This window comes from Momordica charantia (assembly GCF_013281855.1).
Source record: "Momordica charantia cultivar OHB3-1 chromosome 1 unlocalized genomic scaffold, Mcharantia_2.0 BLBB01000001.1, whole genome shotgun sequence".
Taxonomy (NCBI): domain Eukaryota; kingdom Viridiplantae; phylum Streptophyta; class Magnoliopsida; order Cucurbitales; family Cucurbitaceae; genus Momordica; species Momordica charantia.
The window spans coordinates 15470138-15492440 of record NW_028275157.1 but is presented as its reverse complement, the minus strand read 5'-3'; the positions used below and the strand labels follow the sequence as shown (position 1 = coordinate 15492440).

The following is a 22303-nucleotide window of genomic DNA, read 5'->3' as shown; positions in this document are numbered from 1 at the left end:
AGAGAAAAATGAGTTTCTTGAATTTATGCTTTAGGTTTAAAAATACAAAATACTTGTAATTGGACTATCAACTTAATTTTATTTTTGAGCTACAATATTAGGCAGATAGAGGTAAAAATAGGAAAAAAAGTATATATATATACACACATATATAACTTAAGTAACTTTCCCAATTATAGAAATAAATTGTAATAAATATTATATTGTATTATATAAATCAATTATTAATTTGAATAAAATATTTAAATTAAATTTCAGAGTAGTTGAATAGTAAATTATCCTTTATTTACAATAAAAATTTCATAAGTGAATAATATATTGTGATATTTTTAGACGATAAATGAATAAATTAATTAATTACGATAAAATATTGTTGTAGAAAATCGTGATAAAATATAAAGTGTAGTTCAACATTCACACGACATCGTATGTGTTGATTTAAATTCCAATAAAAAAATATTCATATGAAAGTAAAAAAATAAATAACAAGGAATATTAAAAGACACAATAAGTAAATTAATAAAAAGATGTTTAAATCAATATTATGTAGCTATATAAATATAGAAAATATTCATATAATAAACGAATAAAAAAATGTTTAAATCAATATTATGTAGCTATATAAAATGAATATAAAAAATATTCATATAATAATAATAAGATGTTGAAACCAATATCTTTACTCTTATATTTTTTTACTTTAAAGGGAAACTTATATAAAATTAAGTTATGTTTTAATTTCTAAAATTTTTCAATTAACTTTTATATTTTTTACTTTAAAATCAAACTTTAAAGTTTCACGTGCTTCATGCTGGTAAGGTATAAGTTATAGCATTAAAGAATGTAAAATTATAATTATAAATACGAAATTTACACACATGTAAAATCACAAATAAAAAAAATGTAAAATAAGCCTTAAAAGAGTATAGAGGCGGGCTCACCCGACCCGAGTGGTCGAACCGGACCGCTCCATTGGTTGGTGGTTAACGTTACAGTGGTCCGAGTGGCGGTTGCTCGTCTCGCGCCATATGCACCAACAAAATCATTAGTTTGTATTTTGATCTTCAATATTGAAATCCTCGCGTAGTTTTGTTTTCTCCCATCAATTTAGCCACCCATTCCTCCCCGCCATTTCTTCCTCCCCAAATCAGGACTTCCTTTGGAACTTCTATGGCCTCCTTTGACCCAATTTCCGCGTGTCTTACCGTTTTCTCGACCTCCATTCCTGTTTGGAAGCTGCTTCTTCGACAACCCCAATTGCAATTTCAGATACCCTTCAACTTAATTCTCTGTTTTTTCCCTTTGCCCCACAGGTGAACGACTGTGAATTCTGTTCTTATTGCTGCGTAATCGCCAGTTTTATCGTTGTAATCCGACTATGCATTTTACTCAGAATCCCCTCTTGGGTTTTCGTTGCTGATTGCGATGGAAAACTAGAGGGTGTGTGGGATATGTTCCCATGGTTTTGAATCCTCATTACTTTAGCTATTTATGCGAATTTATCTTGGGAAACTTCAAGCTATAGGAAATGCGTGTAAAAAGGATAACCGGATGCTGTCTATCTCATATGTTGTTGATTCTAGTCATTGTTCTAAGTCTATTTCCGACCATTCTTTGCGCGGATGAAGATGAGTACCATCAGACCGGTGATCCGGCCTTGCTTCCTTCTATCACACAGAAAGTTAATGGTATTCTCACAAATATGACACGCATTATGAGCAATGACATTGGGACGAATTGGGCGTTCTGTGTAAAGGATTTGTGCGTAATCATCCGATCTAGTTTGTTACTTAGTGTTGCTGCATTCAAGTTCTTAACTCGACAGTCCACTGTTTTTTTACCAGGAACTCCGATTGGAATGGGGCATTCAATTATCAGAGCAACACGCGGTTCTTGACTTCGTGTATTAAGAAGACAAATGGTACGACATTCTAAGTTCAGTTGATTTTTTCTTAAATAACGTGAAGGAAAAATAAACTTTTTCTTTTTCTTGTTGTATAAGAAGGTTACAGGCTAAATACTATTTCAAGTTTTTTAATCCTCAAATGTGTCATCTTACGGCATTTTAGTCTTGAGGATGAGAGAAACTGCACACAGATATCTTAGTTGGTTGAGGGTAACCCATCAGGTCCTAAAACTTAGGATAACAAAAAAAGAGGTGTATCTATCCTGATGTAGCTCATGCGTCTTTATTGATCTGTTGTTCCTCTTCAATAGAAATAGTGTTTTTATTTATTAGGATGATTCTCATTACAAAGGGAAAAAATAGTTTAGGAATTACTACATATGGGAGTACGGGGGTGCATTCAACCCTCAAGGAGAAGATTTTAACTTGATGGTCCATTTCAAACAATGTGTTAAAGAATTTCAACAGAGGCAAGCATAACAACTAGAGTAGACATCAATTGTTAGAGACGAGAGACCAAAAGTGGTATCCGTTGAATCGTTTTGGGGGATGATGCTCTCTCTAGCGCTTCCCCACCTCTCTACTCTTAGTGGGCAACCCACTGAAGTATGAACTATATATGAACTCTAAATTGAGAATTAAGTCCTGTAATTGTTAATTGCACGAGAAGGTATATGACATATTAATCTGTTTTAGTTGCTCAGGTTGCAACAAGCGGGGGATGTTATTGTTAACAAATTGATCTAAACTGAAAAGGGCTGATTGGTTGAATTGATTGAATTCACTTGTACCATCTTTCTTTTATATTTGCATTCCTCATAAGCATTTTCCTGCTTACAACTTTTCCTCCGCTCCTAATGGCACATATTAATTCCTCAACAGGAGATCTTACCCAACGACTATGTAATGCAGCTGAGCTTAGATTATTCTTCAAGAGTTTCACTACGAGGGGGCCAGATTTAGGGACTGTGTACACTTACATAAAACCTAACTCGAACTGCAATTTAACTTCATGGGTTTCTGGATGTGAACCAGGTTGGAGTTGCAGTCTTGGCGAAAATAAGAAGGTTGACCTCAAAGCTACTAATCTTCCTTCTAGAACTGAAGACTGTCAACCTTGTTGTGAGGGTTTCTTTTGTCCCCAGGGGCTTACATGCATGATACGTAAGTATGTGATTAAATTACCTCTTATTATTTTTCAGCCCTTCTTGTTCTGTACCTGATGAAATCACACCTGTTTAATAGACGACTACTTTCTTCACAGTTTTTCAGAACCTCATTATTATTTGTGAATCAAATAACTAGAAACATAAGGTATATAATTTATGCTTTCAAGAATGAAAATTTCATTAAAAATCTATATAAAAGACAAGAGACTTCAAGCTAAAAATGATCTTTCATTGTATTTTTCCCTAATCAGGAAGGTACCTTGATATACATTGGTCTGGTCCGTCTGGACTAAATATTTTGTTGACAGTTAGTTTTTTGTTAGTTGTTATTTGACTTTCAAGCTCTTTGCCTACATTTCTGATGATTCACTGTGGGTTATGTTATAATTTGATTCACGTAGCTGGTGCAAAAATCGTGAATGAAATATTTGAACCTCCACCTAACACATCCACTTTTTTTCTTCTCCAAAAAATAAATGAAGCTTGCCCATTAGGATCTTATTGTCCTGTTGCGAAGCTGAATAAGACAACTGGAATATGTGACCCGTAAGTTCATATCCCTTGTCAAAGTGATTCTCTGCTCAAACTACTGAATTCTATATTGTACGCCTTTCAACATTGTGATATGATCTGTAGATATAGTTACCAAATGCCTCCTGGAAAACCTAATCATACCTGCGGAGGAGCAGATTTATGGGCTGATGTTGGAAGCAGCAGTGAAATTTTTTGTTCGCCAGGATCATACTGCCCTACTACCACTAGCAGAGTTTCTTGCAGTAGTGGGTATTAATCCTCATCTGTAAACTCACACTGTTAGTCATGTTTCTTATCTTGATATGTACAAGGGTCTTAATTGAAGCAGACAACAGCTTAATTTAGTTCAGATTAGTATGTGATATTCAATTACTTTTGACTCTAGTTTACATTAGTACGTGATATTTGCTGTCTTTCTCATTGTGTCATTGTTCTAATCTATGTTCCTACTTCTATGTTAGGCATTACTGCAGGATGGGTTCTACTTTTCAACAACGTAAGTCCCGAGATTTAATTTTTGTCATGTGCCATCTTGTATCAGTTTGAAATTTGAAATGATTTTAATAGTAAGATAATTCTGTGGAAGTATGTGGGGCCATTTGGTTTGATCTACTTGCATATCATTTATTTTGGATTCTATTTCTTTGTAATGGAAGTTGCAGGATAAGCCTTTTAAAATATAATGTATGACACGGGAGAAACAGAATTGTTGAAGTAAAGAGATGTAGTTGATAGGCAGAATAAGTTGAAACGGAAATTTATGGCAATGTGCTGATTTGAGTGAAAGAGAAGAATACAAAGGACTTACTCAGTTTTTGAGGGTCTTACTTCTCTTCCAAAGTGAAGGGGCCTCAAACCCTTCCCTATTCTAAATTGTATACAACACCAATCAAAGCCTCGGGAGAGTGAAGGGAAGTAGAGAAAGATAAGACTAGGCTGAAAAAGGGCCTATTTGGAAAGTGGCATTCAACAATTTGAGTATACTAGAACAATATCTTTTATGAATTGGAGATGACTGAGATCAACCATCTGCTCAAAACTCTTTAAGATGCCTCCCTTATTTCTTTGTATGAGTGTGCCAAGGACATTGGCCACCACGATGAATAAGAAGGGGAGAAAGGAATGCCTATCTAACCCCTGTTGACAGAATATGACGATTATCTGACTTCTCTTTAAACTCATTCTTCTTCAAAAATTTTATAGTATTTTATTTGAGAAATTCTAAAGCACATTGTAAGCATACAAGGAATTTAACATTTCACTCGATTACAATGAATTATATTTAGTAATGGTTTTGCAGCATGCTTCAAGTTGGCAACCTGCAATCCAAACACTGCCAACCAAAATATACATGCCTATGGGATTATTCTCATTGTAAGTAACTTTTCTTCTGTCTATGCTTTGGGATGAAAGCTGAAAATCAAATCTTGATTAGATACAATGTGTTTTGGCAGAGTAGATATCATCCAAATCTGTGATTCTGGTTGTCATATTAATTTACTTCGGAGATTAGAACTACACAAGTTCTTCACATTGCACTCCAATAACCTTTTGCAATCATGTTCAATGACTATTTTCATTCATGATCATTCTGTTTGCAGAATTTTTTGCGTAGTTATAGGTTGGAACTGTTCTTGGCATAAACTGAATAACTAACGTATACATTTGTGAAACCATTTAATGCAATGTCAGTACCTCTTATTCTTCATGTTTGGCTTATTTAATAGAAACAATTTTTATTATGATTTACTATTGATCATTGAATTGCTTTTTCTTTGTCTTTAACCATGTATTTTAATATTGTTCACATCATTGTAGGTTGCACTAAGTACTGTGCTGCTGATCATTTATAATTGTTCTGATCAAGTTCTTACTACACGGGAAAGAAGGCTGGCTAAACGAAGAGAAGCTGCTGCAAGACATGCTCGAGAAACAGCACAAGCTCGTGAAAGGTGGAAATCTGCAAAAGATATTGCCAAGAAGCATGCCACAGGATTGCAAGAACAATTGTCACGGACGTTTTCTCGTAAAAAATCATCGAAACAGTCCGATCAGTCGAAAGGTTTGGGTCAATTACCACCTGTGCATCCCGGCTCTTCAGGTGCACCAGAGCAACAGTCTGGTTCTTCAAAAGGAAAGAAAAAGGACAATAACCTTACAAAAATGATGCAGTCCATTGACAACAATCCAAATAGCCATGAAGGATTTAACTTGCAGATTGGAGATAAAAATATCAAAAAGCATGCACCAAAAGCCAAACAAATGCATACCCACAGTCAAATTTTTAAGTATGCTTATGGTCAGCTAGAGAAAGAGAAAGCAATGCAACAGCAAAACAAAAACTTGACTTTCTCAGGAGTGATTTCAATGGCCACTGATACTGAAATTAAGACTAGGCCTGTGATTGAAGTAGCTTTCAAAGATCTTTGTCTGACATTGAAGGGGAAACACAAGTATCTAATGAGGTGTGTCACAGGGAAGATTATGCCAGGTCGGGTTACGGCAGTCATGGGTCCATCAGGGGCAGGGAAAACAACATTTCTTTCAGCTTTGGCAGGAAAGGCAACTGGTTGCACCATGACTGGTTTAATTCTTATCAATGGAAAATCTGAGTCCATCTATTCATATAAAAAAATTATTGGTTTTGTACCACAAGATGATATAGTGCATGGAAATTTGACAGTTGAGGAGAATCTCCGATTTAGTGCTAGGTGCAGGTATGTACATTTTCTTTATTCAGAACTCTACCATTCTTGACTGAAGTATCAACTCATATTCTTACACTGCACTATAGCCGAATGGTGACCTGTGTGCACTCCAGTTTTCAGGACTCGCTCTTGCTTGGATACTAATTATCCTATGTTGAACTTACATATTATTTATTTTTTGGATTTCCGTTTATAAGTTTTATCACCATTTGAAGACCAAAACTAATCCCTACGTTTGCATGTGATTGCATGCTCTCTATCTGTAAAATTCTCTAATTAGCCCGAAATTCCTATTGTTTCATGTTTTCTTTAGTATATTTGAAAATTTGATAGCTTATTTGGTATATGCCTATTTGTTCTGGTTGAATCAGATAATATTGTGATGTCTTTTATCTTCTAAAAATTTTTATATTAAAATAATTACACCGGTGGCTTGGATCTGTTAAAGCAAAAGGTTTGAATGTTTTGGTTAAATATTGCTTTTTTCGCAATGATGGATTCTTCTACTCTGTAGACTGTCTGCTGACATGCCAAAACCTGATAAAGTTCTTGTGGTGGAAAGAGTCATTGAGTCCTTGGGACTGCAAGCAGTGAGAGATTCACTTGTTGGAACTGTGGAGAAAAGAGGAATCTCTGGAGGTCAAAGGAAACGAGTTAATGTTGGGATTGAAATGGTCATGGAACCTTCCTTATTGATCCTGGATGAGCCCACCTCTGGTCTCGACAGTGCCTCTTCTCAATTACTTCTTCGGTCACTTCGGCGGGAAGCCCTTGAAGGTGTGAACATCTGTATGGTAGTTCACCAACCTAGGTATGTATGGCTAAATGGATTCTAAATAATTAGAAAAATATAGCCTGCCCCCAACTTACCCTATGTGGAATTTTAGAATGCCACTTCTCATGATACTTGTTCAATGCTTCTTAAACGATATCTGAACTTAATTCTTCTCTGCACCGTCAATTACTTTTTACTTGACTTTTAAGATTTTTTTTTTGGCATAAAAACCTTGAAATCATAGATAATTCCTCTCCCTCCTAATGGGCCTTTCTTAATTTTTTTGCCATAAGGAGACCTTCATCTCTCTCTCGCCCTTATCAACTCCTGTTAATTTGGTATTACTTTCACTTTCCGTTATTTGGTTCTACAATCATAAATAAACTCATTTTCATTTTTGTGGAGACAGCTATTCGTTGTTTAAGATGTTTGACGATTTGATACTTCTCGCCAAGGGTGGGCTTACTGCATATCATGGATCTGTTAAGAAAGTTGAAGAGTACTTCGCTGGTATAGGGATCACGGTGCCAGATCGTGTTAATCCTCCTGACCATTTCATTGACATTCTTGAGGGTCTGGAGAAGCCAACGGGTGTGACTCGTGAACAACTTCCCGTCCGTTGGATGCTTCATAATGGGTATCCAGTACCTCCTGACATGCTGAAATTGTGTGACTTTGATGCGTCTGCGAGCGGCTCAACACATGGAGGAAATCCTAGTGATGAAGCAGGAGACTCATGGCAGGACGTGAAGCTCAATGTTGAAATGCAGCACGATCATTTAGAACAGAACTTCTTAAGTTCTAAGGATCTATCTAACCGAAGAACTCCTGGGATAGCACGACAGTTTAGGTATTTCTTGGGAAGGTAAGGATTGTTGAAATTATTACATCATTGTACTTTATATGCATCAGCAAGCAAGTTCAATATGATTATAAGTGTTAGAATTTCACATCCTTAAAGGAGTACAATAATAAGTGCTCCTTTCTCAATACACTCTATGCATATACATACATAAATGTCATCTAAGTGATATGTCAGTATGTCCAAATATGTTAATAAACAATAATTTAATGATATATAACCTTTCGTTGACAAACTTCATGCAGAACCTGAGAATTTTTAATATAGGGTAAAGTTAAAAGTTTAAAAGATTACCTAAAAGATTAGCAGCCATTTTTTTTTTGTATATTTAGCCTATGATTTATTTATTTATTTATTCATGTTACATTTTTTTTTTATATTTTGGTAGGGAACAAACATTCATGATGAATTATAAGTTATATTACAATTTAATAAGAGGATAAGACATTCTTGTAGATAAAAATTAAATACGATTCAAGACATTGAATATTGAAAAATTTAGCCAGGACTTCGTTATTCAAACAAGGAAACCGTAGCAGAGAGTCACTTGCCTGTCAATGGTACATAGATAGGTCAAAGTTGTACAGATTTGCTCTCATATTGTGAAACATAGACAAATATGGAAGTGTACAGCAATGTTATGCATGTAACTTCGCTGTGGGTCTCGCTTATTGAAGGTTGAAAGTTGGCATTGAAGGTTTCGTTGTTTGGTTTTTGGTTTTAGGTTCTCTTTTAGTTTTTTTTTTCCCTCAGTTTTTATATGTATGTGTGTGTATATATATATATATATTTTTTTTTTAATAATTGCTTTGTTCATGATTATTCTTGCTTTGCCAGGGTGAGCAAGCAGCGACTGCGAGAAGCTAGACTACAATTAGCTGATTACTTGATGTTATTACTTGCTGGAGCCTGCTTAGGAACTCTTACTAAAGTGAACGATGAAACATTTGGTTCCCTTGGCTATACATTCACCGTCATTGCTATTTGTGAGTTGCCAGTTGGGAAATAAATTGTTTATAATAAGGCCTTTAAATTTACTGTTTCTCTTTATTTCAGAGCCAATGAAAATGGTGTTTTGCATGAGTAATAGTCCTGGAGCTTTTTTTTTTTGGAATCAAAACTAGTTTCAATCACTTAATTATATGCCATGACAAGTATAAACTTCCCCGTAAAACAATTGAGACACTGCCTAGTATATGCTTGATTACTGTCAGTTAGAAGTTCATCCCACTATATGTCTTATGTCATATGCTCTTTGCTTATTTGCAGCCCTACTCTTTTTGCAGCCCTCCTATGCAAGATTTCAGCACTGAGATCATTTTCCCTTGACAAGTTACAGTATTGGAGAGAGAGTGCATCAGGGATTAGCAGTCTGGCGCATTTTCTTGCAAAAGACACACTTGACCTTTTCAATACAATCGTCAAGCCGCTGGTTTATCTGTCTATGTTTTATTTCTTCAATAACCCAAGATCATCTTTTACAGATAACTATGTTGTTTTAGTTTGTCTAGTGTACTGTGTGACTGGCATGGCCTATGCACTTGCCATCTACTTTCAACCTGCTCCTGCTCAATTGGTACATACTAGAAATTTACAATTCTAAACTCTTCACATGCAAATTACGTTTGCAACATTATTACTTTTTGTCAAGCAATAGGCGTCTTTTTGGGATTTCTTATATATGGTGTTCATTATATGGTCTAATTGATATTGTGGACAAAAAATTGATCCCCTTTACCTATATCTTACTTCCTCTCTTCTTGCAGTGGTCAGTGCTTCTTCCTGTAGTTATGACCCTCATTGCAAATCAAGATAAAAATAGTCCAGTAGTCAAATATTTAGGAAGCCTTTGCTACCCTAAGTGGGCACTCGAAGGTTTTGTCCTCGCAAATGCAGAAAGGTAATTTGTCCTCTTCCTTCACGTTCTATCCAGAATATTGAAGTCTATTTTGTATGTTACTTATAATTCAGTGTATTTATCATCTTCAGCTTGCATTTAATTATATTAAAGAGAGAAAAAAAAACTAGTTAGAAATATTCAAGATGTATGCACGATTAATATTTCTCTGAAGTTATCGTGACTAGATCATAGATACACTATACATGTTGAAAATAATTGGTGTGACTATAAATAATTGTTCTTGAAATTTGGCACTATAATCACCAGTTGGTTCAGATATCTAGGGACTTAAAAGAATTTTAGTCGGCATATATGTTTTTACTTCTAAACGGCAAATCAATAACTGGGAAATTCAAGCCTCTGCCTGATGAGTCTTGCAAGATGAATCAAGGAAATGATAATTTCAATCTCAAGGCATACTGATTGATATAGCCATAGACAGAAAACAGCTTTATATATTAAATATTGGGTTCAGGAATCAGAGAAAATAGTAAGAGTGTGTTGGAGAGTGATTTTGGCTTTCCACTTTCAAAATCACTTTTGATCATGTTTGGTAAATTAGAAAATTGATTTTAAGAAATCTTAGAGTCACTTTAAATTGATTTTTAAGGTATCACTTGGACGGTGATTTTGGAAATTCAATTATACTTGAATATTTTTTTTCAAAAATTACTCCTTCTATCGTCACTCCCAAATACACCCTAATTCAATTGTGTGTTTATACTTTTGAGTTGATTCATAATGGAACTTTTAAAGCCTAAATGCGCTTTAATTACTGATGGAACCATAATTTAGATATCTTGTTAAAATAAAGCCACTCTGAAGTCTGATCTTAATAATACTGTTGTACTTTGAATTGAAAAACGTGTTGTGATTATCTAAGTTCCAAATCCAATGTTGTCCTGGCAGGTATTCTGGTGTATGGCTGATAACTCGGTGTACTTCACTGATGGAAAATGGCTATGATCTTCATGACTGGCAACTTTGTTTAGAGATGCTCATTTTGTTTGGCATAATCAGCCGTGTAGTTGCTTACTTTCTGATGGTCACCTTCCGAAAGAAGTGAGTTTAGCTAGTTCTTTCATTGCTTAGTTTCCTTTGTAAATGTATTGCCCCTGCCATGGCATGGCGTCCATGAATTTCTTAGCTGTAGGAACTGAAGGCCAAAAGTATAAGTAGATTTGTACAGGTTAGATTCAAATGATCTTGAACATAGCTTTTACTGGGCTGACTTCTTGTAGCTTAATGTCCATTCCTTGATACAGCACCCAACTGTGACATGAAATATACAGAATTATTACCTTGTTTGGACAGTGTAATGAATTTTTGTCATCAAAATAATGTATTGCATTTGGCTCGGAGTGGTAGTCCAAAGTTCAATTGATAAGAATTTGGGGTCTCTTGGTCATACTGACTTAGTGGTCTCTTCTGATGAGTTTAATACAAAAATCCTTTATGACTTCTGAATGGGGTAGGGGCATTCGAATGTCCCGATATAGGGCAACAAAGCTCCGACTCTCAATTATCGGGAAAAAAAAGTAATTCACTATATTATTTGACAAGAAATCCAATGATGATTGTGAAAGTTAACCAAGTTGGAATTTATGTTGGAAAGGAGGCTAGGTTTGAAGCTTTTATGTAGACTTCACCCCTATATATCATAGTTACAAGAGTTTTATGCGAATGACATGCCTTGTAGTTTAATAGTTATTAATATCGGTAATATTTTTATTAACTAGTTAAAGGTATCGGTAATATTTTTATAAGTAAAAAATTCGAATTTCTAAAAAAAAAAAGGAATATATAAATATATAATTTTTTATTATATATTCTTTTATGGAGGTGGTTCCTCTAAATGTTACATTTAAATCTATAATGTGGTGAGATTTTTTAACATTCAATGTATCATATATATATATGTATGATTTTATTGAAGTAAAACGTGTGAAAGTGGAAGTTCGAACGTAAAATTATTTGATTGGAAATATATGGATTAAGTTAAGTTGAAGTTGTTATTTTCTGATGCATTTATCCACATATTTTTATCCGTAAAAAAAAGAAAAACGGAATGCCGAACGGAATGGAAACGACGCGGCAACCTTATCAGTTATCAGTTAAGCCGCGAAATGTCCCAACGCCGTCAAAAGAGTAACGCCACGGACAAAGTCAATCAGTACAAGCGCTAACGAAATCCACCTGTACTCGCCGCGGAATTCAGACGCACATTAAGTTGAAGAATAGAAAAGAGAGCAGAAAACGTCTTGGATTCCGTCGAGCAAAAAAAACGCCGCATAAATTCACTTCCCTTCCGAATTGTCGTCGCTTAATTTGGCGCTTTTATTTCTACTGTCCGGTTTCGGACCTCTGACGCCGCTCACTGGTTTATCCATCTTCTCTCCAAGCTAAGCTCGGATCTTCAGCTTCCTCGCTGGTACTCCCCTTCTCTGCTGCGAATTTCGAATTTGTTTCTGTTTCTGTGGCTGGTACTGTCTGCTTTAGATTCTTCGAGCTCACTGATTGATGGTTTTGAGTCAGTGGACTTGATGGCACGGGGTGGGGTTCTTGGGAATCAACTTTTAGTTTACTATTTTTTTGGTTACCGTGGTGAGGAAGGAAACTGAGGATCGTACTTCCTTCCTTTTCGTTCTGTTTCCCCTCTCTAGTGCGTTATATTGACCGTGCTGGTTATCTTTTTGCATTTCGCCTGCTGCCCGTCATTCCGTTTTTACTTCCACACTCTATATTTTTCATTGTCCTTGCTTCAGAACTCTGAACTTTATCGTTTTCCTTTCTGCATTCAATTGTTTTTCGGGAATCTTCTTTGTGTATCTTCTGTGAAATTTGGTCAATCTTTACTTCCTGTTGTGATATTCTGTTGAATTGCGTGACTATTTGAAGGTTACGCAACTAATGGAGAAATTAGGATATAAGTATATTATAATATTTAGCGGATGAAAGTAATACTTACTGACTATAAAAAAGTAGAGTTATTTATTTATTTATTTAATTATGTTACTCCATTTTGTAGTTGCTGACCTCATTGGATTTAGTATAACAAGTTGGTACATTTTAAATTCTCGAGAATGTCAGCCTTTTTGAATTCAATTACTAAATAGGTAAAATTGCATGTTGTGGGTCAACATATTTTGTGTAGTAATTGTGAAAGCATGGGCATTTAAGTGGAGGAGTAGGTCCAGTAGTTACCTAAAAGAACTTAGGAAGATCATAGCTCTACTCATGTGGTGGGACTGGTAGTTGTGTAAATTGTTGTTCATTTTATTTGTTATGAATAGTAACTAGTGATTTTGTTGTGCACGTATACATCTCTAAATGGCATACCTGAAATTTTGATCCAAAAGATGAGAAACTTCTTCGAATCGACATTTTGATACATGATTCTGAAAGAAACCAACTTGAAGTGCCTTTTTATTCAACTTAAAATTTATGAAGGTATCTTGTCATGAAAAATTCAGACAAGAAAGTAGAAGATTTCAATGAAGTGTTTTATCCTTGTAGTTTATGCTCGTTCACAACAATAATAATGTTAATATGGCTTTTCTCCTTCTCTTGTTGTGCTAGAGCTACTAATTCATATCAGGAAACGTAGGATTGAGCTTAAAAGTATACCTAATTATGGATCAAGAAGTGCATTTCTGCCAGAAGTTCACAAATATGAAATCTCACTGGGTGAGAAATTTTTCATTATCAGAAAATTGCTTTTACCTTTAAAATGTTATTCATTAAATACCTCGAATGCATATCTTATATTGCTTGCCTCATCCTTCCAACATTGATACACGTAAATGCTTCTCCATGATTTGAGTCTACATCGTTTGAGTTTTTTTGAATGATAGAGGACAAATATAATGTATGGTGCCATTGTATCTGTACGTTAATATTGTGTAAACATCAAAACTTTGATAACACGATTGTATCGGCACCTTTGTAGGTCCTCAAAAATTTTCCCCAATATCAATTCTATTAATTTTTCATTTAATATGCCATAGAATATTTAGCAAGGAGTTGGGTTAGTGGGAGGTGGTCATAAATAGAGAAAGTTAGACGTTTGAGATTTCTGGAAATAGTTTGTAGGAGAGTGATTGAAGTGCTTGAAAAACTTGTAATTTTTCTTCTTAATATCAATACTATTCTGTATTGATTTTCATTTATATTTCAAGTCGGTGGATCATCTCTTTATTCATTGTCCGTTCGCATTTACTGCTTGGTCTCATATTGCATCCCTGTTGTGTGTGTCCTTTTGTCCTCATAGAAAGATAGGTGATTTTTGTCCTCCTAAAAAGATAGGTGATTTTATCTCAAAAGGATTTGGGGGAGTAGCCCTTAAAGGGTGAAGTGTTCACTCTCTGGAATTGTGCAGGGAGAGCCTTGATTTGGTTCCTTTGGAAAGAAAGAAACAATAGACCTTTCGAAGATAAGAAGTCCTTGGTAGATTTTTTTTTTGTGTGAATATACAACATACGACTTCTTGATGAGCTACAATCCATAAGAAGGTTTTTTGTAACAATAGTCTTCAAATGATTATACGTGATTGGAAAGCTGTGATTGTTTAGTTCTTTGGGGAGGGTTCCTTCGACCCTCTGCCTTTAGGCTGTTTCTTTGTTTTTGTGGTTGAATATATGATGTTTGTTTCTTATCAAAAAAAAAAAAAAAAGAGAGAGAGAGTCTGGGCTCTCAGAGTGTTTGGAAAACTATTTTCCTTCTTTTTTTGCGTACTATTTTCTGTTAGCTTTCTTTTCAATTTTTGATTCCTATCAGAGTAGTGGTTCTTTTAGCCCACATCTCCTCTCTAAATTGCTCTTTACCTTTCATTTTTTAATATTGGGGTGATGCTTCTCTGCATGATCATAATTGAAACCTGATTCTTCTTCCTGGATATTATCTTTCTGACTTGTGCCAATTTTCTATTTTTTCTTCATAGGTAAAGGTGGATGGATCTTTTCTTCCTGCACCATTAAATGAACCAAATGAGGTTGAGCATTTACTTGTGGAGCCCAAAAGCAACCATGTTTTAGGAGATTGCTTGAGAGCTCAAGATTTCTCCTGTGACTTTGACTATGGGATACAAACAAATCGTGGTGATTTCTTATGATCCCTTCCTGATGCTTTTAGTGGTGCTAATTTGCACTCTATTCCTTGGGCTTCCTCCATCAATTTTCTCTGGCTTTTAACATTTGTTGGTAAACTGTTGTCTTATCCTATTTTCCCGATAAGTTTAAATGTATAAATAGGATCTAAATTGGTGTGATGTGAATATATGTTGGAAACCTTTTCCTTGTATGGTGGAGAAATCCAAAAAGGTGATATTGACTATCAAGTTCAACACATACTGCTTAGACCCTTCAATTTTATTTTACAAGAATTTTATCTACATCAGTAAGTGATCTAATACTGGTTAATTTCTTTTATTATCTATAAGGTGGATTGGATTCTAATAGCAAGCAGGCAGGCGAACATGAACTTAAATTTGAAGTATGCTTCTATCTTTAATGATATTTTCATGTCATGCCAACTGATCATTTAATCATGTCCTTTAATGCAAAGAGATGTATTGCATTACGTTGTGTTGCTAATTTGCTATTAAGAAGGGATAATGATGTGTTTGGACCATTTATTTTTGGTTTTTAATCATTCAAAAGCCCATTTCTAATCCCAACGGGATGCCTCAGATCTAACTTCCTCTTCCCACTAGTACTCTTTAAACCCAATTATTGCTCAACAAAGGACAAAGTTCCAGACATGTTAAACCAATCTCTTTCCTATCAAGAAAGGTGAGTCTACTTAAAAATACAGGAGATGGGCCCATACTTTCTACTTGAATAATAAAAAAAGCTTTCCTCCTTTGAAAACGAGGATGCTTTCCTCTTTCAAGGATCTGCGAGTCCTCCTAGTTAACTAGATATGGTAAGGTAACGTTCAACCTTTGAGGTTCAAAGTAGGGGAAATATAGATGGTGGTGTGCTAAATAGTTGTTTCTTAGTGTGAATAAGGAGGCAGTGTCTTAGTGTGAATAAGGAGTATGTTGCCTGGAAAAGATACCCTTAGACTAATTTCTCTCTTCTTCAACCCTATGGGCAAGTTATTTTGCCTATGAATCCTACCTAAAATAGTTTGTCTTCTTTGCTTGACAACATGAATTTAAGTGGTTACTTCAAGGAGATGAAAGCTCTGGTTCTTTTCATCTACTTGTTAAAGCTAGTAGGAGATGGTGATTGATATTGAAATTGAGAGTAAGGATGTCTGCAGTCTTATCAGTGAAGAGGATATTGAAGCTTAAATCACTGATTTCTTTAAATCCCAAATGAGTTTCTCCTCTTTGCTCTTTTGATGATTTTGATTGCAGATCTATCTCAGTGGAAGACAGGCTGCTTTCTGGAAGACCTTTTACCGTTGACAAGATCAAAGTGGCTACTGATGGTGTTGGCTTTTGTAAACTGCTAAAAAAAAAAAAAAAGAAGGTAGTGGTGGTTCTTGTGAAGCCCTAGCCTTCTTCTGGGCTTTTAAAAAAGGCGTTGGAACATCATTGGTTATCTTCTTAAGGTGTTTTGGGACTTCCTTGAAAATGGTATTCTTGATTTGTGCATTAACGTGCCTTTGAGACCTAGGTCAACTCCCCAAGAAGTTGAGAGCCTCCGTCTACCCATCAGTTTTGTTGTTATCCTCTACAAAATTATCTCCATGGTTCTTGCTGCCAGGTTGAAAGAGAGAGCTCCTTCAATGCACCATTGCTTCTAATAAATTAGCCATTATTTTGGCCAATGAAAGTGTAGATGATTACGGAGGAAGAAAAAGGGTGGATTGGATTCTGTGAATATCTACTTTGCAAAAGGTTATGATATGGTTCATTGTGATTTTATTTTGCGAGCTCTTACAAAGAAAGGTTTTGACCCCCAAATAGATTTCTCTGGTTCATGGTCGCATTTTCATTGATGGGAAGCCTAGAGATCTGTTTAGAGCCTCTAGAGGCTTTATAAAAGGTGATCCCATGCACCTGTGGCAGAATTTCAAGCAATTTGGACTTGATTACTAAATGGTGTTCTAGAGGCCTAATTACTGGAAAGGATTGGATTCATATCACATTAATCATCTTAAAGGTGGTCTCCCTCTTTGAACTAGTCTCTGGTCACCAAGTAAATTTCTCAATCTATCATTGCAACCACTAATGTTGATGTTTAGTGTTGAGGAGTAAGCTCAGTTATGCGGGTTCCCAAGGAAATTGGATTCTGGTTTGCTTGGGCATATTTTTATACGAGGAGTAGGGTGTTACCTGCGTAGGGAGAACAAGATGAGGGGTGCTAACCCGGCCACCCAACCCAGCAGGTCTGGGGCGGGCCTAGTGGAATAAAGAATCTTTTATAAGCTGCAAAAGTGTAGGAGTATGGTACTTTTAGAAGGGGGTAGACTAACCCTCGCTAATATTGTTTTCTCCAGTATCATCATTCTTTTTGTGTTTAAAATCTTGTTCAAAGTGGCTGCTAGCTTGAAGAAGAAAATCAAGATTTTTTGTGGAAGGGAACCAATAACTTGGAGGCACAAAAAGGTTATTTTTAAAGAGGGACAAATTTTGGAGAGAAAAAAAAGGTTAGAAAGAGGGACAAATTAGAGAGAAAAGAAGTTAGAAAGAGTGAAAAAAAAAAGTTGAGAGATAGGCACAAGTTTTAGAGTGAGAAAAAATTAAGAGAAAAATTTTGTGGAGAAAGCAGGGTTGGAGAAAAGGAAAAAATTTGAGAGAGAGAATATAAAATTTCAAGTGTGAGAGAACTTTTGGAGAGGAAAAAGTAAGAAAGAGAGAGGAACCAAAATTTCAAATAGAAATAACATATAGGGCAAAACATTTTATGAGAAAGTTAGAGAGGGGGACAATTTTAGGAGAATTTAACGTTTCCCAGAATTAGGGTAGAAATGGGGTGAAATAAAAGGGTATTCTTTATATTCATTTTCCAATATGATCTCCAGTTAATCAATTTTCACAAAATCACCGACCAATCTACTACAAATAGGTAGTTTTGATTTTCCCAAAATCATTTTAACACCTTTGCTAAACATGATTTTGACAATGGTAAACATGACGGGGCTATGCGAAAATCACTCCCCTACATGCCTTTTTGGTATTTCCTAGTGTTTTATAATGAGCTCCAAGATGTCTGTGGTTCAGCTCAACTCTTTTGTGGACATCCATTGAGGGGAAAGGCTAAACTTGGATTAATGCCGTTAAAACTCTTATTTGGAGACACTGGTTTGAGAGGAGGAATAAGAAAAATTTCCAGAATTCCCACATTCCCTTGGATTTTTTTCAGAATTTAGTTAGATTCTTTACTTTTTGTGGTGTTCTTTGTCCAAGGCTTTTTGTTAGTATGACATTTGTTTGATCTATGCCAATTGGGATCCTTTTATGTAAAACCCCTGGTTCCATGGGTGTTTTATCACCCCTTTTTTGTACCTCCTTAATGAACCCTTTTGGTTTCTCATCTAGGAAGGAAAAGAAAAGCAAAAAACGAACAAAACTTGAATGTTTCATAATTCAGAATCAGATTCAGCTTTCTTTTTTTAATTGATTGAGGTGAAATGGAATTTTGTAGGATCTTGATCAACTTCTGGCTGATGACAATGAAGTAGAGGAATTCCATGCAACAAACAATCTACCAAACACATGTGATGTTTATCTTCTCATCATATATATATAGTGTTTTGCTGGTCTTGTGTTGTTATTAGTTAAGAAATTTCATATGTAGTCAGTAGTCTCAAGCCTATGTTTCCCCCTCTTTTTTTTTTCTTTATCCTTTTTTTTTTTCTTTATCTTTAACTATTTATTCTTAAAGCACAGATACAGAAGTCGCTGAAAATTCTTTCAGACGAAATAGGGGATTACAATTGGGAAACTTAAGTTCAGAGAGTAAGTCTCAGGGATCAAGCAGGAATGATACTGAAGCTTTTGAAATATCAGAATTATCAGCAGCAATGGTCAGAGAGGCTGAATCCAATAATACAACACCTGTTGACAGGGGTTTAACTCACGAGTTGTGCGCTGGTCTGAGGACCAAAGGTAGGTGTGAAACACCACTTGACGGCAGCATCTGCAGTACGATACTTGATAATATAAATATCCATAAGTTTGATACTAATGAAAGGTGTCTAGAAAATGGTGGTTTATCCGATGAAAATGTAAAGGGTAATATTGAGGCAAGCAAGCTTGCCATTTGTTCAAGGGATAGGAGGTTGCGTAAGCCTACTCGAAGATACATTGAAGAATTTGCAGATTCGAAGTCTGAAAGTCACAAGGGAAAGAGAAAGCCTCCAACAAAAGATAAATACGTGAAAGTCACGTCTATTGAAGAATCTAATCATATTAGACATAAGGTACAAATGTTGACGCCTGGAGGGGAATCACATTGTGGTACTTCTATTCCAGTGCAGTCTCGATCCCAAAGAAGACTTCCAAAGAAGCATGTACCAGTTTCAGTACGAGAGTTCTCTCTCTTGATATCTGTTCATCCTGCCAGTATAAATATCATTGAGATTTATTTGTCTTATTTGCATTATTTATTGATGTGTTTCTTTCTTTAATGGTTCATCTGGCGGTAAGTAAGTCTTTCTAGATTGATTCAAGGCTGAAACCACTTTAATGGAGCTATGCATGACGCTTTTTATATCTTTTCGGAAAGAAAGAGCTAAAAATTTTGTCTATCTACATGTGTGAGGGGTTTGCATATGGAAAAGTGTTGTGTTGACACTTTTGCTGCTGTTTCTTGCAAAGTTCTGTACAGCTTCACTCATCTCCATATATTGCATAAGTTCTACATCCATCATATTGTTTTCTTTTTGAATAGTAAATTCATCAAATTGTTCTATATGTCTGCATATCTTTGATTGGTTCCTTTTAAGAAATAATTCAGATGATAATATTCATCCTTGGGATTAGTATTTTGTTGTAATTAACATGATATTAGAGTAGGAGATTTGAAGTTCAAAAGTTAGGGATGTATCAGTTTCAATCTATTCATAAATAGTCTGACCTCGAATGTGGGGGTGTGTTGAGAAATAAATGATTAGCCATTTCATCGTAGGAGTTGAAGCTTTTGGGACTTGTGGTTATTTATGAGGCTTTGACTATTTTGTTTATATCTGGGGCATTGCAGACCCCCCGATTCACTTTGATTGGTGAAATACATTATTCAGATGTGCAGTTTTTACTTTTTGGACTTCTACGATTCCCTCCCTTCCGCTCCATCCTTATTTTTTTCTGTAATAATTCAGTTGTTTTCTTCCCCTCCCAATTCTTTGTTTGTATTTCTTTCTTTCATTTGTATGTATGTGCTTGATACCCCAAATACACAGCAACCAATTCTGCTCTAGTTCAGAATTATAAGTTCTCTCATTCTACATTACAGGGATTTCTATCAGAAGAGGAATCTTCTGCAACTGAATGTAAAATTGTTTATTCATCTGCTAAAAGATGTAAAAAGCATGATAGGCGGAAGCATCAGAAGATGTGGACCCTTACTGAAGTAATGAGATTAGTTGATGGAATTGCTGAATATGGAACTGGCCGCTGGACTCATATAAAGAAGCACCTATTTGCAACTTCTCCTTATCGCACGCCTATAGATCTCAGGGTATTTATCTATGCACTATCCTCATTAACTATTATATCTGTCCATTGAATTTTAATTATCTTGTTCACCCAGCAGGACAAATGGCGAAATCTTCTGAGAGCTAGCTGTGTTAACATACAGAACAGAACAGGGGTAAGCCTTATAACTTTTATGCTCCACCTCTCTTGTGAATTGCGGATTATTTTTCATGATTTAGTTTTTTTCCTTGTTCCAATAAATCTTGTCATTATGTGTGAGAATTTATATTCCATAACTAATTTTTGGTAATGATTTTGTTTCAATGTACAGATCGAACGGAAGCAATCACATGCCTCGCGTCCACTGCCCAAGTCCCTGCTCCAACGTGTCTATGAACTGGCCAATATTTATCCATATCCAAAGGAGCGCAGTCCAAAATCAGTCAAAGCAACTACATCTCCCATGCATCTTATTGAAAGTAACTCTTTGTCATTCAATTGGGGGCGGAAGAAGTATGACTGATCTACTTTTGGAGCAGTAGAAATGCCTTTCCAGTAAAGTGGAAGTCTGAAAAAGACTTACAATTAGTTGTAAAAAAAGTTTGAGTTTTTGTTTTGATCCGTTTTGTAACCATGATGCACTTGAAACTGGGAAGAAAATCTTCCATTACAAAATCCACGGAGCTATATTAACTGAGGTCTTCTGATATCATCTCTTCCCTTCCCTTGTCTTTCCTTAAGCTGCACTTTTGATATAAATCATATTTTGGGTCATACATTTCCTAATACCAATTGTTAATTCTTGAGAGAAGCTAAGCTATAGAGGTTCTCGGATTCTGGTGCAGTTAGGAAAGGAAGCCATATTGGCGTTATATCCAGTCACTCGGATGGAGGAGAAACCAACATGCACCTTGAGAAAGGAATGCTTGAGCGAATATCTTCATGCTTGCTGGTGTTTGCCTCTACTAATTATTACTCATGGGAGAGGTAAGTTTACGATTCAATCTTTTGCAAATTGACGCCTACTAGTATTCTTTTGCAACGATAGATTTTCTCTCGTCTCAATCAACATATTTATTCTTTTCTCAAGGTAATTTCTTATCGAGATTTAGTTTTAGATTGCATATCATTTGGCATTAATATCTTATTAGTAGTCATCTCTCTCGGAAATACATGCACACATAGACCCATGTATACACTATAAGGGATGACCATGATAGGAATGACCTTAGGGGTAATTAGGGATATTATTAGGGTATTGAAGGTACCTTAGTAATTAGATAGGGAAGTTGTTAGAGATAGTATTATAAATATAGTGAGGAGGTAAGAAGGAAGGTATCCAATTAGTGAGTATGCTTAAGGCTTGAGTGATATCTCAAGAGGGGAGGGTCCAAGTACCTCTAATACTTGGTAGGTATTGTAGTTCGTTTATCTTTTATCCTTCAATATATTTGGAGGTTCTATCAGACCATTATTTAGTCCTTTGGATATTCGAGACAGAAGGTATAATTACAGCATTACAGCGCTCTTTCTATTACCCCCTCATCGCCTGCCTACTCCTTGGAACATAGAACATCAAAAGCTAGGACAAACGGAACTAGGATCTTTCTGATATGCTATATCGAATTTCTTTATAATTGGTCTTTTGGATTCCCATCAGTTACCCACTTCCATCATTGTCATTGTTGCTGTTATTTCCTTGCGAAGCCCCACCCTTTCCACTGAAGTACTCTCTAGGCAATGAGTGATGGTTGCTAATGCCACTCACTGGGGGCTTGAAATTGCTCTTTCTGCTGTTATTTTCTTCCGCTGTTTGTGCTTGCTTGATGGAATGTTGGTTCCCTTGTCCATAATGTCCACC

The 22303-nt window shown here is 35.6% G+C and overlaps 2 protein-coding genes across 6 annotated transcripts; both read left to right on the top strand.

Moving 5' to 3' along the window:
* The first annotated feature begins 1050 nt into the window (after positions 1–1050).
* NAP12 (non-intrinsic ABC protein 12) lies at positions 1051–11221 on the top strand. 3 transcript variants are annotated; one of them, XM_022288083.2, is made up of 14 exons: positions 1052–1761; positions 1845–1921; positions 2789–3070; positions 3558–3621; positions 3712–3858; positions 4071–4105; positions 4910–4983; positions 5428–6326; positions 6832–7128; positions 7502–7957; positions 8792–8940; positions 9241–9530; positions 9721–9854; positions 10764–11221. In XM_022288083.2, exons 1-14 carry the CDS (start codon positions 1529–1531, stop codon positions 10918–10920), a joined length of 3294 nt encoding a protein of 1097 aa, XP_022143775.1. In that variant the 5' UTR covers positions 1052–1528; the 3' UTR covers positions 10921–11221. The 3 variants fall into 3 exon arrangements, with proteins under 3 accessions (XP_022143776.1, XP_022143775.1, XP_087976422.1); XM_022288084.2 differs by lacking the exons at positions 9721–9854; positions 10764–11221 and having other exon boundaries at positions 1051–1761; positions 9224–9401; XM_088120296.1 differs by lacking the exons at positions 1052–1761; positions 1845–1921 and having other exon boundaries at positions 3002–3074.
* Positions 11222–12101: 880 nt separating this feature from the next.
* On the top strand, positions 12102–21139 carry TRFL8 (TRF-like 8). Of its 3 annotated transcripts, none has more exons than XM_022288045.2 (9): positions 12102–12285; positions 13434–13541; positions 14794–14950; positions 15292–15344; positions 18452–18524; positions 18697–19331; positions 20261–20485; positions 20558–20617; positions 20774–21139. In XM_022288045.2, the coding sequence occupies exons 2-9, from the start codon at positions 13488–13490 to the stop codon at positions 20963–20965; spliced, it is 1449 nt and encodes a 482-aa protein (XP_022143737.1). In that variant the 5' UTR covers positions 12102–12285; positions 13434–13487; the 3' UTR covers positions 20966–21139. The 3 variants fall into 3 exon arrangements, with proteins under 3 accessions (XP_022143737.1, XP_022143739.1, XP_022143738.1); XM_022288046.2 differs by having other exon boundaries at positions 12108–12285; positions 20561–20617; XM_022288047.2 differs by lacking the exons at positions 13434–13541; positions 15292–15344 and having other exon boundaries at positions 12103–12285.
* Positions 21140–22303: the final 1164 nt, after the last annotated feature.

What these genes read in the sequence shown, in the direction of transcription:
- NAP12 (XM_022288083.2), top strand. Translation starts at nt 1,529, where the DNA reads ATGCGTGTAAAAAGGATAACCGGATGCTGTCTATCTCATATGTTGTTG. An exon ending in GTGTATTAAGAAGACAAATG is followed by an intron (nt 1,922 to 2,788) that starts GTACGACATTCT and finishes ATTCCTCAACAG; the next exon opens with GAGATCTTACCCAACGACTA. An exon ending in AGAGTTTCTTGCAGTAGTGG is followed by an intron (nt 3,859 to 4,070) that starts GTATTAATCCTC and finishes CTTCTATGTTAG; the next exon opens with GCATTACTGCAGGATGGGTT.
- TRFL8 (XM_022288045.2), top strand. Translation starts at nt 13,488, where the DNA reads ATGGATCAAGAAGTGCATTTCTGCCAGAAGTTCACAAATATGAAATCT. An exon ending in AACATGAACTTAAATTTGAA is followed by an intron (nt 15,345 to 18,451) that starts GTATGCTTCTAT and finishes GGAATTTTGTAG; the next exon opens with GATCTTGATCAACTTCTGGC. An exon ending in AGAAGCATGTACCAGTTTCA is followed by an intron (nt 19,332 to 20,260) that starts GTACGAGAGTTC and finishes TCTACATTACAG; the next exon opens with GGATTTCTATCAGAAGAGGA.